This window comes from Bombus flavifrons, chromosome 3 (assembly GCF_040668555.2).
Source record: "Bombus flavifrons isolate JBK064 chromosome 3, iyBomFlav1_principal, whole genome shotgun sequence".
Lineage (NCBI taxonomy): Eukaryota > Metazoa > Arthropoda > Insecta > Hymenoptera > Apidae > Bombus > Bombus flavifrons.
The window spans coordinates 3,284,369-3,296,535 of NC_138444.1; the positions used below are offsets into that span (position 1 = coordinate 3,284,369).

Here is a 12,167-nt window from a genome sequence, read left to right on the forward strand (position 1 = left end):
TAGTAATAATATTTCTTCTGAAGTCTTCATGTTTTATATTTAATACTATCGTGTATGACAATGTCTCAGAATACATTCTTTTATCCGGGGTCATCGGCCTTCAGGTACCAATCAATAGCAATATACTTATCACGTGTGAAATTGATATATTTCAAAAGCAGAACTTGCGGATCACGGACGGTGTTTTAGTCATTGACGAAAACGTAAATTGTCATGAACACCGTTGTGGACAAGTGTAGTGTATTTTTGAATGCATAATACACTTTCCCAGTCAATACGATCGAATGAATTGGTAAAAATTATTTTGCTTAATATATTAAGACGACCAATCAGAACGAACTGACTTTGGTCAAATTGAGTTCTTATTTTATATGTACAAAAAAGGTTGCTATCGAGAACTGCTAGAGCTTGATCTCGTGTAGCGACGGTGCCGATGTCGTGGATTATTTGGGGGACTACGTGAACGAGTTCTTGGTCTACGTCTTGGTGGCCGTGGGCTTCTGCGACGATTAATTGGCGGTGAACGTCTCCGATAACGAGGAGGAGTATTTCTACCTCCACCACCCCATCGTGGAGGCGCTCTTCTTCCCATTAAAGGTGACATCCTCCGCATCGGTAACGGTCGTGGTTTTGGTAATAATACTGGGGCAGCAGTAATTTCCTGACCGTCTATTTGTCCTATAGATATATAGGAGAAATACTCATTAAATTAAATTATTGGTATCTATTAACAAGACAATAAGTAAGAAAAAGTTCGAAATTTTGTACTTACCACCATCCATGTGTTTCATTGCGTTCTCAGCTTCATCTGCTGTTTCAAACTCCACATAAGCAAAGCCTCGTCCTTGATTTGGATGAAGCTTATCCATTGCAAAATCGACCATTTTTATCTGACCATATGTAGAAAAGATTTCCATAATATGTTCTTTAGTAACATTACGGGTTAGATGTCCAATATGTATTTTTGTTGGTCTAGGAATTGGTGATCTTTCCCTACGTTTTCTACGTGGTGAAGGTGATCTATAATACAAATTAAATGAAATAAAAAAGAAGTTACAAGTAAGGCTATTTGTACACATGATCTCGATTAATATTTTTACCTAGAGCGTCCTTTGGGTTTCGGTTTATCAATTACAGAATTACTGCTCTTCTTTTTATCTTTTTCTCTGTCCCTGTCTCTGTCCCTGTCTCTATCCCTTTCTCTTTCTCTTTCCTTTTCCCTTTCTTTTTCTTTATTATCATGTCTACGCGAAGCATCTACACTCTTGCTTCTGCTTCGTTTTCTTCCCCTATCCCTAGAACTTCCAGAAGAACTTGCTGAACTGGTAGAGGTAGTACTTGAAGTAGAGCTTGATCTGGAACTGCTTCCACTGCTTGTGGACGATGATCCTGAGCTACTATCAGAAGAACTGTGAAATATGAATAATAGAAATATATTGAATATAATTTTTCATTTTTAATTATTAATTCTATCAGAAAAATATTTGTTTCCTCACCTACTGCCACTGCTGGACGTTGAGGCAGCCCGCTTTTTTCTATCCCTTTCTCTACCTCTTTCCCTCTTATTTTCTTTATCTGTGACTTCAGAGTCACTTTTACCCGTGCTATCTTTACGGCTGCGTGCCCTACGTACACATGAAAACACCCGGTAATGACGAGGTTACGATTAAACTAAAAAAACAAGATCAAAACGGTAAAAAAGTAATATGGATTACTCACATCATAGTATGATATAAATCTTCAGGTTATAGGTGTGGTTTCGGCCCTATAAACGTAAGAAAATCTTGTTGAACGCCGTGCAAATGCCAATAATGGCGGACGGTGCCGCTAAAAGATAGTCGCCAATTCACAGAACACGTTCTCGTTGTTAGTTACGTATTTAACAATACTGCATGTAAACAATATATATCATCGACAATTAAGAACTTTATTCCATCAACGAAACATAATGGAATAACATACAAGGTTTATGAAGTGTATGAAACAAAATTACCACTAAAATGACGCGGCGCTCGCGTCGTTATTCCCGCCGGGTTGCGGCCATATTATCTGAAACCATAAGATTTATGAAAATCTGACCAAACAATAAAACGACCATTTTATATACTATTAAATTAGGTGCAAGATAAATGATACAACTACATTTATTATTTGATATTTTTTTAGCACATTAACATAGTTATGTTTCAATTATATCTTGTATCACTTATATTAAATATAACGACAAATGTAAAAATTGCATATCATTTAATATCGAATCGTTTCAAGATCATGAAACAATCATAAATTTCTCTTATCATGAACTTAAGAAGTAATATAATTCACGTTTTTCCTATTTGTACAGTTGTGTTCAAAACTACATGCATGAAAAGTATTTTACCATTGTGATAAACCGTGCTTTTTAATACCGTAACTACTTGAAACTAAAAATTATTAAAGATATATATTGTTAGCATCTTTTAATAATTATGTTATCTATGTATCCACGTGTAAATTTCGATCAACATTCATAAACTGATAAGGCTACTTATAATCGTCTTTATGAACACTGTTATAATAAGCCGCGCTTTTCAAATTCGTTCCTTATAAAGAGTATTCCTGGTAACTCATAATTACTCAAGCTGTAGTTAAGACAGTACAAGATAGACGATGATTTTATTAGGCAAAATTAAGTAGCTCCAATAATATATCACGTGATACCTACACCTACTACGGAAGTGGAGGCACTACATAGATTTCAAGGTCATCTCTACCTTTTTTAATTGAATTCATGTACCACGTGATACGATCATTTGAAACCACCTAATTTTAATTTAATTTCTGCCCTTTTTTAAAGTCTGATTTGACCCAATTGTAAGAATGAGACCCCGTAATTAATACTTACAAAATATAATAATAAATGCAATAAATAATTAAATCAAAGATATTCTAGCACAATTAGAGTACAATCAGCTTGTGTTTCATGAATTTTATTTTTGTAGATTGCTGCAACGATACGTAAGTACCGAAATGTATATGTATGTACATTTAAGTGATAATAACGAGCAATATTTATGTACAAGTACACCGAATTATAAACACTAAACATTCGTCACACCTTACGCATAATCCTCTAAAGCAATCCGTTTTAACGTTGTACCAGTCATTTATTTACTTTTATTTACTTCTTTTTTAAGTGCTCATTATGTGAAAACTACATAAATGGAGTGAAATATGGAAAATCGTATGTTTCCTTTGTTTTGGCACAGCTCATTGTAAAGAAAAAGAAAAATATATATAATCAGAAAATAAATAGGAAATGAGCAACGCGTTTTATCAGTAGCGCCAGCAATGGAAGAAATATTCCTAATCATTTTTGTGTGTCCATTGTTCCTTTCTTTTTTATCAAAGATATCGGATATTCATGGAGGAAATGTTTCTTTAGCCTGAAAATATTCGATGTTTGATAAGCCCTTTAGCAGAACGATATGTGCTATTTAACAATAATAATTCGATTACCAATTTGTCGCAAGGTAACTGGGCACGCAATATTTCACGATTACCTTACGCATACACGGTTCGCAATTATTCCTTAAGCTTGCATAATTGATAATATTGGTCTCGCATACAAATACATAATACAGAAATCGCCATGCAATTTTTTTTTAAGCAGGGTATATTACAAACTTAACAGTAGCTGTAGATATATCAATAAATTTATGCAATATATATATTACAAAATTGTATTCCCAGTGTTAACAAAGTCCGTTATTTATGTTTAATTTTTTTCTGTTTTTCTTTTCTTTCTTCTATTATCGAGTAATCATCCACCATTGTAAACGTTTAAAACATACTGGTCTGTCACTTGCTTTCTCGCCTAAATATTCTAAATATTCTCCTGTTATACATCCATTCGTCCATCCATCCGTTTCCTCTTGGCATTCATACAGTTCTCTTTCGTATATCTTTCTAACCATTCTTCTTTTGTTTTATTTCGTAAAAATTAATTGATCATATTAGTGGTCACATTAATAAAATCATTATTTATAACAAACAAATGAAATCATTATAAAGTCTTATATTTTTTTATTATTTACGTATAAATATTGTTAAATATGTATATTAAAAATTTGCTACACATTTCATTTTACACGATTATTTTACACAGAATTTGTTATTCTATCCGGATAATGACTTAAATCGATTAAGTAACTTTTTTTTAACTGGACACGAACTCTTCTTGCATCAATGAAGATAGGAGACTATAGTAGCAGGTTCGATTTTCATCCTGTTTACAGTGTTGTTCTACTTTCGTTTGTATTGTTACACAACGAAAAATGAATACGACCATGAGTCAAAACCGACCCTAAAAAATGGTGCGCAAGGATAGTCCCTATTTTCTTTGTTACTCGTCTAATTGTGTATTTTGATCGATAAGGAAAAGAAAAAGGAAAATTAATCGATGCTGCATTTCGAGAAATTGAGTCACGACGTCACGGTATCAAAATCTAAACTGACTTTATGCTGAGTACTAAAAAATAGAATTGTGTACGCTGCTAAACGAGGGAAAATTCGTCAGCAGCTGTTCTTGCTTAGCGATTATCACTAAGCGTTCGGAATTACTTTCGTTGACGCTTTCGTGACTCGATTACTTCGATCGTCAATCGGTCCGAACGCTTCTTTCTCCCTCGGATAAATGAACACGTTTTATTTCGTGTACATATCGAATTGAATGAACACCCTTTAAAAAATGACTAAATCAAAAATTTTTGCTAATAACGAGACAGACAGTCTTATATTAACCGTAGACTCGGCAATGAACACCTTTTTTTTATCGATTTGACGTTCTTCCGAGTTCAACGCGAAACAAAGAATCTAATGCATATTCCGTTGTTAGTAAATCACAATGGAAATCATTAAACACCGATACCGATTTTTCCCGAAGATTCTTGTCTATCGACTATTATTATTCCACTGAATATATTTTAACATACCATCGTTCATAATACGCATTGTACACTGCGGGTATCACTAATAACATAGATGAACGATGACAGCGTTTGACGTCCTTGTTCCCTCGGGAAAATAATTGGCCTTGCTCTACATTGTTCCAAGTATGTTGGCGGTGGATGTGGAGTACTGTAAATGTCAATCAACATTTGGGCCGGAAGAACTTTATAATATCCCGACCGAAATAATATCATTTGATGTAAATTATTTAGCTGCTTCGACACGAAGATTCAGACGGATATCTCGTAAGCGGCATATGTTCTTTCCTCTTTGGAATAGGAGACGCGTAATGACGGCAATTCTTGTACAATCTCCGTCCAGCCGCAAGATGGTGCGGAGACCGTAAAGGTGGGCTATACGGATATCTCATAGTTCATATCGTAAACACTAGCACGATCCGGTGTCGGCGTCGTGGGCCGTTGTGATCTGTTCTCATTAGGCGCTGACACCATTTCCATAGAATCCGTCATTTCCAAAGCTCTAACAAAAGACATTGGTCTGCGTCGAGTATCGCCTGATGTCGGAGTAGTTGGTGTCGCCATTGTGGCTTTTCGTTTCACCTGTGGCGACTGATGCGGTGGGAAGACCGGTACTCCACCCCTCATCGCAGGATGGTACGCCGCTCTAGGAGTATTCACGTACAATTGTTGAGTAGGACTCGTTGGATTGGAACGGTAATAATCGTACGGTGGTGGAGGTCTTTGCGAGGGTGACTGATGTGTCGTTGCATTTGCCGTACCGGTTGGAGCAGGATAGCTGCCAGGAGAATTATCTTTCCACATATAGACACCACGTTGAGGTGAACCCGCTAATTCTCGGATATTGTCGACAGTATTGTTAGTTCTTGAATATGAATGATCAGTACCTTGACGAACGAGCTCACTTTCTGACAAGAACCGTCGCTGCGGGCTATAACCGGTTACGACGGCACCACTAGCAGCACCAATACCGGTATTATTTCCTTGCTGTACATCGTAATAAGTCGGTGCGTCGTTAACTCCTATAAAATCTGGCCGACGAACCTGCGTCGGCGTACCTGGATTTGATCTGTAACAGAGATACAATATTTTGATCTCCGTGCTTTTAAATACCGCACTTGGTAATTAAATACTCGACAAATGCACAATAATACAGTGAACCAAGATGAATATGCGAGTGCTGAGCATTGTAGCCATACAAATACGGCTCTGGCGAGACATACAGGAGAGAGAGAACAGCGCATCATTCCTGTTATAAAAATTAGCATCTATCCAAGAAAAAGTAAAAACGCAGCGAACCTAGGATATACATATGTATGTGGACATTTACTTGCGTGTTTGTCGACTGATACGTGTATAAATATGTATATAATACTGGATATTCCGACAAATATGTCCATCTTAAATGTCTTTATTATTCACATAATAAATGAAAATGTTATTCAAAAAAGTTGCATGGTTGCAAAAAATATAACACAATTCCTTTTTCCTAAATGAATGTCCAATTTTGTATGATCAAATTTGATAAAATGATTCTGTGTACACCATAAATAAAAATTTCCATAAATAGAAAACATGTTTACTTGTTCTTTGAATGAAAATGTCATAATGAGAGACTATGTTAATACTAAGAAGTTGAAAATTTAACCATGAATGATATTTATTAGCTACTGTTTATATTCCAAATACATATACTGAACGTGTTTCATAATGAAAATAATAGAATAAACAAAATTATTATACTTAAAAGTCAGTATTTCATCGAAATTTACGACAAAAGGTTGAATACCCCGTTTAAAAAATCAATCGTCAAATTTTTATTATATCTCCCCCCGAAATTAATTATTGTCATAATCTGTATTGTTATATCTTTCTTGCAACCATACACATTTGCAAATAATATTTTCACTTATTACTTGAAATAATGAAGATATTTGAGGTGGACAGACTTGATAGGCACCTTTTGTATCTAGACTAAAGTATGCACTTTTCTTAAAAATATATATACATATATATTAATATGTATAATAGTAATATCTACATATATATGTATGTATATATGTATATATAGATAGATAGATATATGTATGGAATATACGCAAGAAAGCATAACTTTAAACTACGATATGTCCTCGTAGGATGAAGTTCGTGTTTACCTGCAGTAGGTTGCAACGTGATGGTAGAAAGCAGCTCCTTGCAGTTACCACCCCCTGCAGTGGGACACAAACTTATCTATATACCATATATCTTGTAATATGTACATGCAGAGAAACTAATTCTCTACGATATTATTGTGATCTACATCGCGCAACATTTTTTTTCGTCACGTTCCTTCGTCATTCAGAAGGTGAGAATACTGATGAGAGAATAAAGGAAGAAAGAATAAGAGCAAGAGTGAGGTGTTCATAGTGAGGGATGGGGAATCTTAAGTAAACAGGCTTCACATCATGTTGAGAGGTAGCAAACAGGACATTGAAAAAGGAGACTGTTCAATTTGTATTGGTAGCGTGCTCAAGAAATGCAATGTAAACTATTACTAAATGTGGCGCTTCCCTTTTGCTCTCTACAACGAGGTAAATTTTTGTGCAATGTGAAAACGCCGCGACGTACAATTAAGAAAAAAAAAAAAAAAGAAAAATATACATCTAAAAGTTAAATATTCCAAAAGTACTTTATATATATATATATCCACGGAATAGAACAAATATTTAATAATTTTTATATCACGCAAGATGGTATCATACAATATACACTTGCACATATTTTTCTTTCTTTCGAAGTATGTTTAATTTGAATTTGTAATTGTTCTATTTTCGTTTCAAAAGCGACAGACAAGCATAGTATACCTGCGAATAGGACTGGAAATTGCAAGTGGAGTTGGTACTCCAATAGCTTTAATCCGTTGCGTTGTTGGACTAGCGCCCCCTTGACCTTGGCCTCTTTGAGAAGCTGTGGCTGGTGAACCACTTGCTTCTGGCGATAAAGGATCAGGCGTATGGCTCCGAGAACCATTCATTCCCCTATAGGTATTGACAACGTACCTTATGTATATTAGAAAAACAATTAGCAAACGATGTATCATTTGCTGCCATTTTTTATTTTACCTTGGCCTTGGATGAGGGCTGCCTCTAGTGTGGTGCATTGGATGGCGATGTTGCGATGGTGGAGGGTGCCTGGGAGATTCACTATTCTCCACAGGTGGCAGGAAGAAATTGCTTTTGGAACCATGTCTTTGTACTGGAGGTGTGGGTTCGCAATCCGCAGATTGCGATGCGGTAGGTTCCATGTCTGTATCCGAGCCATCTCGTCCAGGAGACAACTGGAAATAATAATCCAACTTGATGCTATCTTTATTGCAATAAAAAATTTATGTTCATTACCAAATTATTATAGCACGCTTTTGTACATAAATAATGCACATTTCTTAGGGATATTGGCGTTCAACCAGGATGAGTAAGGAATAGGGAACTGAACAGAAAATAACTGCCGCATCTTTTTCCAACGTTGAAAATAAAATATTACGTAGAGGAAGAATCGTCACTGGAAATTGTACACTAAAGGAGAAAACTTGGAATTAACGAACAAAAATTTGTAAAACTTGAAAAATCGTGCAACATCTTCTTAAATGTGTTGATATGCACTACATTTGCGAGCAGCGATATACATTTTATTGAAGCTCTGAAGCGCGGGAAAGAATAGATTAGCATGAACCTGAAACGTCCTAAAGCAGAGTGAATTACATATCTATAATAAAACTACATACAACTGGTGTGTTAAACATCAAAAAAGCGTTAAAGTTGCATGCTAGAAAGGAAGAGCTATTTACATTTGTAAAATCTTCTTGTATGTAGTATCAGAAGTATCAAGCAAAGTTGCACTAGCTCTTACCTTATTGTAAGCATTTGAACTGGCATTTCTAACACCATTGCTGCTATCCATGTAGGTTTTTACCTGGTTCTCACTGCCTATAGTCGATATCTCAGATGTAGAAACTCCGCACCGTTTTCCTGAATACTTTTCAGGCTTAATCAAACTGAAATGTTATAAATTCGTAATTACTTATTTATTCCATATAATATTTTGAATAAAAAATTAACTAGTACATTACCTGGGGTATTGTGGTCCAAATTGCGTATAACAGCAATTGTGTAAGCAACCATGAGAAAAAGGATTGTAGCCTCCATTAAATTTACCCGTTACCTGTTCATTTGTCGTACGTCCTCTGGAAACAAGTACTACGTGAAAGCCAGTCAGTCCAAAGATTGGAATGAACAGAAGTATAACCACTCCCATAAGTACAAGTCTATTTTAAATTTAAGGATTATAAAATACAGTCATGTTTGCAGCAAAGAGATTTATCACTTAAAACTAATTGCAGCATCTTATAAGATTGCAATTATTAATTTAGGAAAAAAGGATACGCCACAATAGTATCTACTTCACCCAGCTGTTGCTTACGTTCCAATACAAAATATAGGCAAAGTCCAAATATACTGAGCATATGAAAACTAAGTGACAGGAGAAAGAAAAAAAAGAACCTGTAATTCCTCCTACCAATACAATTATTTACCCATGGGCAGTGATGATCGAATGTCTGAAAATATAAAAAGAAAATTAGACTTTCATACAACAGAATTATTCAAATTACATTGAGTGTATACCTCAATACAATGATTGCACACACTGCAATGTGAACAACGTGGAGGCCTATAAAATTTGCATGTAACACACCACTTCATACGAACTGTAATGCCATTGATTTCTACATTTTTATATAATGGAGCATGGAAATCATCTTCTCTATCCTCGTCAGGAGGTGCTTTAAAAGAAAATCATGCTACTTCAGGAACTATATTTTTGTAAATTGTATTTGTAAAACTTGCACTTCACATATAAACATACCTTTTGGAATAACACCTGGATCCATAAATGTTGCTAGTGTAAAATTTGCCAAAACAAAAAAGGTAATGACTCCTTGAAGAGCAGGTACCCATGTCCCCCATCGAAACACGTAATATTGACAGCTAGAAGATCCAAGTAATACATAGTGAACACACGTCTTAACAAAAAATTGGTATATTCTTAAGAACGAAAACAGGAGCGCAAACACTGCGGCCACTCACGAGAAGGTAGACATGTGTGCGGAACTTACGGAAAACAGAAGAAGAGTGTCGTGGTGCTTAATAGGGCTGTCCAGGCAAACGTAGCTGGTAGATACCTTGTCTTTACATCGCATTTCGGCATTCTGTACACTCCACTTCGTGGTCGACGATTAACGAATTATTAATGGGTAAGATTTCTGCTACCAGAAAACATGGCCGCGTCCATCGGCACTGCTTATTTGCAAATTGCGCGATCCGTATTTAGCACGGATTTCCATTCGCGCTATGCCTGTACATCCGTGGCATTTCGATAGTCTATCCGTCTATTACACGCGCGTCACTTCAGTAAAAACATCCGTAACGTGATTAATATTTAAGCACTTCTGCATACACGATCCGCGAACACACTACCTTGCTGACATAGATATATATGTACATAGATATATATAATATACATATATACATATATGTATATATTGTGGCCGGACAGTGAGCCGTGCCCCCTCTAATACAAGCGTTCCACAATATGATCCATCAAGACCTTACGGTTCATTTTCACGAATCCCCATTCTTCTCTGTCTATAGAAGCGTAATCTCAGCTTAACGTAGTCATACGTAGCTTAACGTCGCTGCATGCGATATTTCCAAACCTTCGCAATTTTGAATTTCGTATTTACCGACAGAAAATATGTATTCTTTTTAAAAAAAACTTTCTTATCGACGATTCTAGGGAACTCTAAGCGCTAAAGGAAATCATTTCCACCGACCCATTTCCTTCCAAACGACCCATTTTTTCTCAAATCGTTATGGCAAATTCATTCAAATCTTGATTGAGTACATATTCTAACAGTATTATTAATACATAAATTGATCTTCTTACACACTTTTTTCTAATAAACTATCTACAAAAAGTTACACGATGTTTCATAAATCTTATTTCAAAATATAATAATTGATCAGGTTTTTCTTCTGAACATAGGCATTAATTTTTAAATTTCTTCATTCGATATGTATGTTCATTTGTTATTGGATTTATCAATTTTTTAATCAACGTTATTGAATCATCAAATTGATTTGAATATTTAAGTTCTTCAAATCTCATCTATAAAAGTATGGAGAGGATGATTCTACTTATGGAATAGGAATAAATTAAAATAAATTTTCTTTTAATAAGTTTCATGTTACGAAATAATCAAATATACGTATTAACTTTAATTATCCTATTCATATACGTGTTGCATGCACATAGACTATAACGTGTAGAATTTATGTATATGATCATAAATGCATTGGAATAGAAAATATTTCCATAAAAATTCTTTTTTAGAGTATCGTGTGAAAACGAAAATTAGCTTAAATTTCATAATAGCGAGCAAAAAACTGTCAAGGAAGGACCGTTGCGGCGGCACTATATTAGGAAGTATGGCAGGAGGCCAACCAGATGACGAACTACAAAATAGCAAGAAGAATCCCATCGATACGAATCATCTAGAACGGATAACATGTTTCACACACACCCGTTTGATACATTCGACATGTTTCGCTAATTTGTATCGATACAGTTTAAGCTAAGTTATCATGTCCATGCATTAAATGCTTATTGCTAAATTCATGGCTTTCGGATTGAAATACAGTCTACTATTAACGATGCTTTACCACCCACGTCGTACATTTAAGAATTAGAACAGAATTATGCCACATACCAGAGAACTTTGTTATATAAACTCGGTTATTATTTAACTTTTACAACCAAGAATCCATTTTCAAATGAATTTCGCTACTTCATAGGATCTAAGAATATTTCTCTTTTGCTTGTTAAAAACAGTGCATTTTATAATCCGCGAACACTATTATAAGAAATTGTATTTGAGCAATAATGGATATCTTATGTAAGACCATTACTCAAATTAGAGACAGAAAAATTTAAAGAAACATAGTTTATCATAGCGCTATAAATATTTCAACCTTTTCAAATTTAAAAAATATATGTGCAATCTGATAGACAGAGGGAATAGACTTAAAAAGTAAATCCTTGGAATTTTCTTTCGTAATTATACAATTATAATGTTAAAAAACAGAATTCGACGTATAGATTGAC

At 35.0% G+C, this 12,167-nt stretch overlaps 2 protein-coding genes across 5 annotated transcripts; both read right to left on the bottom strand.

The window, feature by feature from the left end:
- Positions 1–126: 126 nt before the first annotated feature.
- Positions 127–2,481, bottom strand: LOC138177962 (RNA-binding protein with serine-rich domain 1-B). 2 transcript variants are annotated; one of them, XM_069109355.1, is made up of 7 exons: positions 2,326–2,481; positions 1,994–2,049; positions 1,720–1,765; positions 1,497–1,625; positions 1,101–1,409; positions 773–1,020; positions 127–678 (listed from the first exon to the last, which is right to left on the bottom strand). In XM_069109355.1, the coding sequence occupies exons 3-7, from the start codon at positions 1,722–1,724 to the stop codon at positions 389–391; spliced, it is 981 nt and encodes a 326-aa protein (XP_068965456.1). In that variant the 5' UTR covers positions 1,725–1,765; positions 1,994–2,049; positions 2,326–2,481; the 3' UTR covers positions 127–388. The 2 variants fall into 2 exon arrangements, with proteins under 2 accessions (XP_068965456.1, XP_068965455.1); XM_069109354.1 differs by having other exon boundaries at positions 1,720–2,049; positions 2,326–2,480.
- A 472-nt stretch (positions 2,482–2,953) lies between these two features.
- On the bottom strand, positions 2,954–10,261 carry Zdhhc8 (zinc finger DHHC-type containing 8). Of its 3 annotated transcripts, XM_069109332.1 has the most exons (10): positions 10,120–10,261; positions 9,870–9,991; positions 9,629–9,786; positions 9,389–9,561; positions 9,076–9,270; positions 8,856–9,000; positions 8,072–8,286; positions 7,814–8,008; positions 5,855–6,036; positions 2,954–5,761 (listed from the first exon to the last, which is right to left on the bottom strand). In XM_069109332.1, exons 1-10 carry the CDS (start codon positions 10,209–10,211, stop codon positions 5,343–5,345), a joined length of 1,896 nt encoding a protein of 631 aa, XP_068965433.1. In that variant the 5' UTR covers positions 10,212–10,261; the 3' UTR covers positions 2,954–5,342. The 3 variants fall into 3 exon arrangements, with proteins under 3 accessions (XP_068965433.1, XP_068965432.1, XP_068965430.1); XM_069109331.1 differs by having other exon boundaries at positions 2,954–6,036; positions 7,814–7,987; XM_069109329.1 differs by having other exon boundaries at positions 2,954–6,036.
- Between the last annotated feature and the right edge of the window lie 1,906 nt (positions 10,262–12,167).

Excerpts from the sequence above, each read along its gene's own strand:
- LOC138177962 (XM_069109355.1), bottom strand. Across the intron at positions 1,410-1,496 it reads ACGTCCAGCAGTGGCAGTAG|TTCTTCTGATAGTAGCTCAG; the intron begins GTGAGGAAACAA and ends CATATTTCACAG. Across the intron at positions 679-772 it reads AATGAAACACATGGATGGTG|GACAAATAGACGGTCAGGAA; the intron begins GTAAGTACAAAA and ends ATATATCTATAG.
- Zdhhc8 (XM_069109329.1), bottom strand. The coding sequence starts at position 10,211 with ATGCCGAAATGCGATGTAAAGACAAGGTATCTACCAGCTACGTTTGCC. Across the intron at positions 8,287-8,855 it reads GTTCAAATGCTTACAATAAG|TTGTCTCCTGGACGAGATGG; the intron begins GTAAGAGCTAGT and ends TATTATTTCCAG. Across the intron at positions 8,009-8,071 it reads AGCCCTCATCCAAGGCCAAG|GTACGTTGTCAATACCTATA; the intron begins GTAAAATAAAAA and ends AATATACATAAG.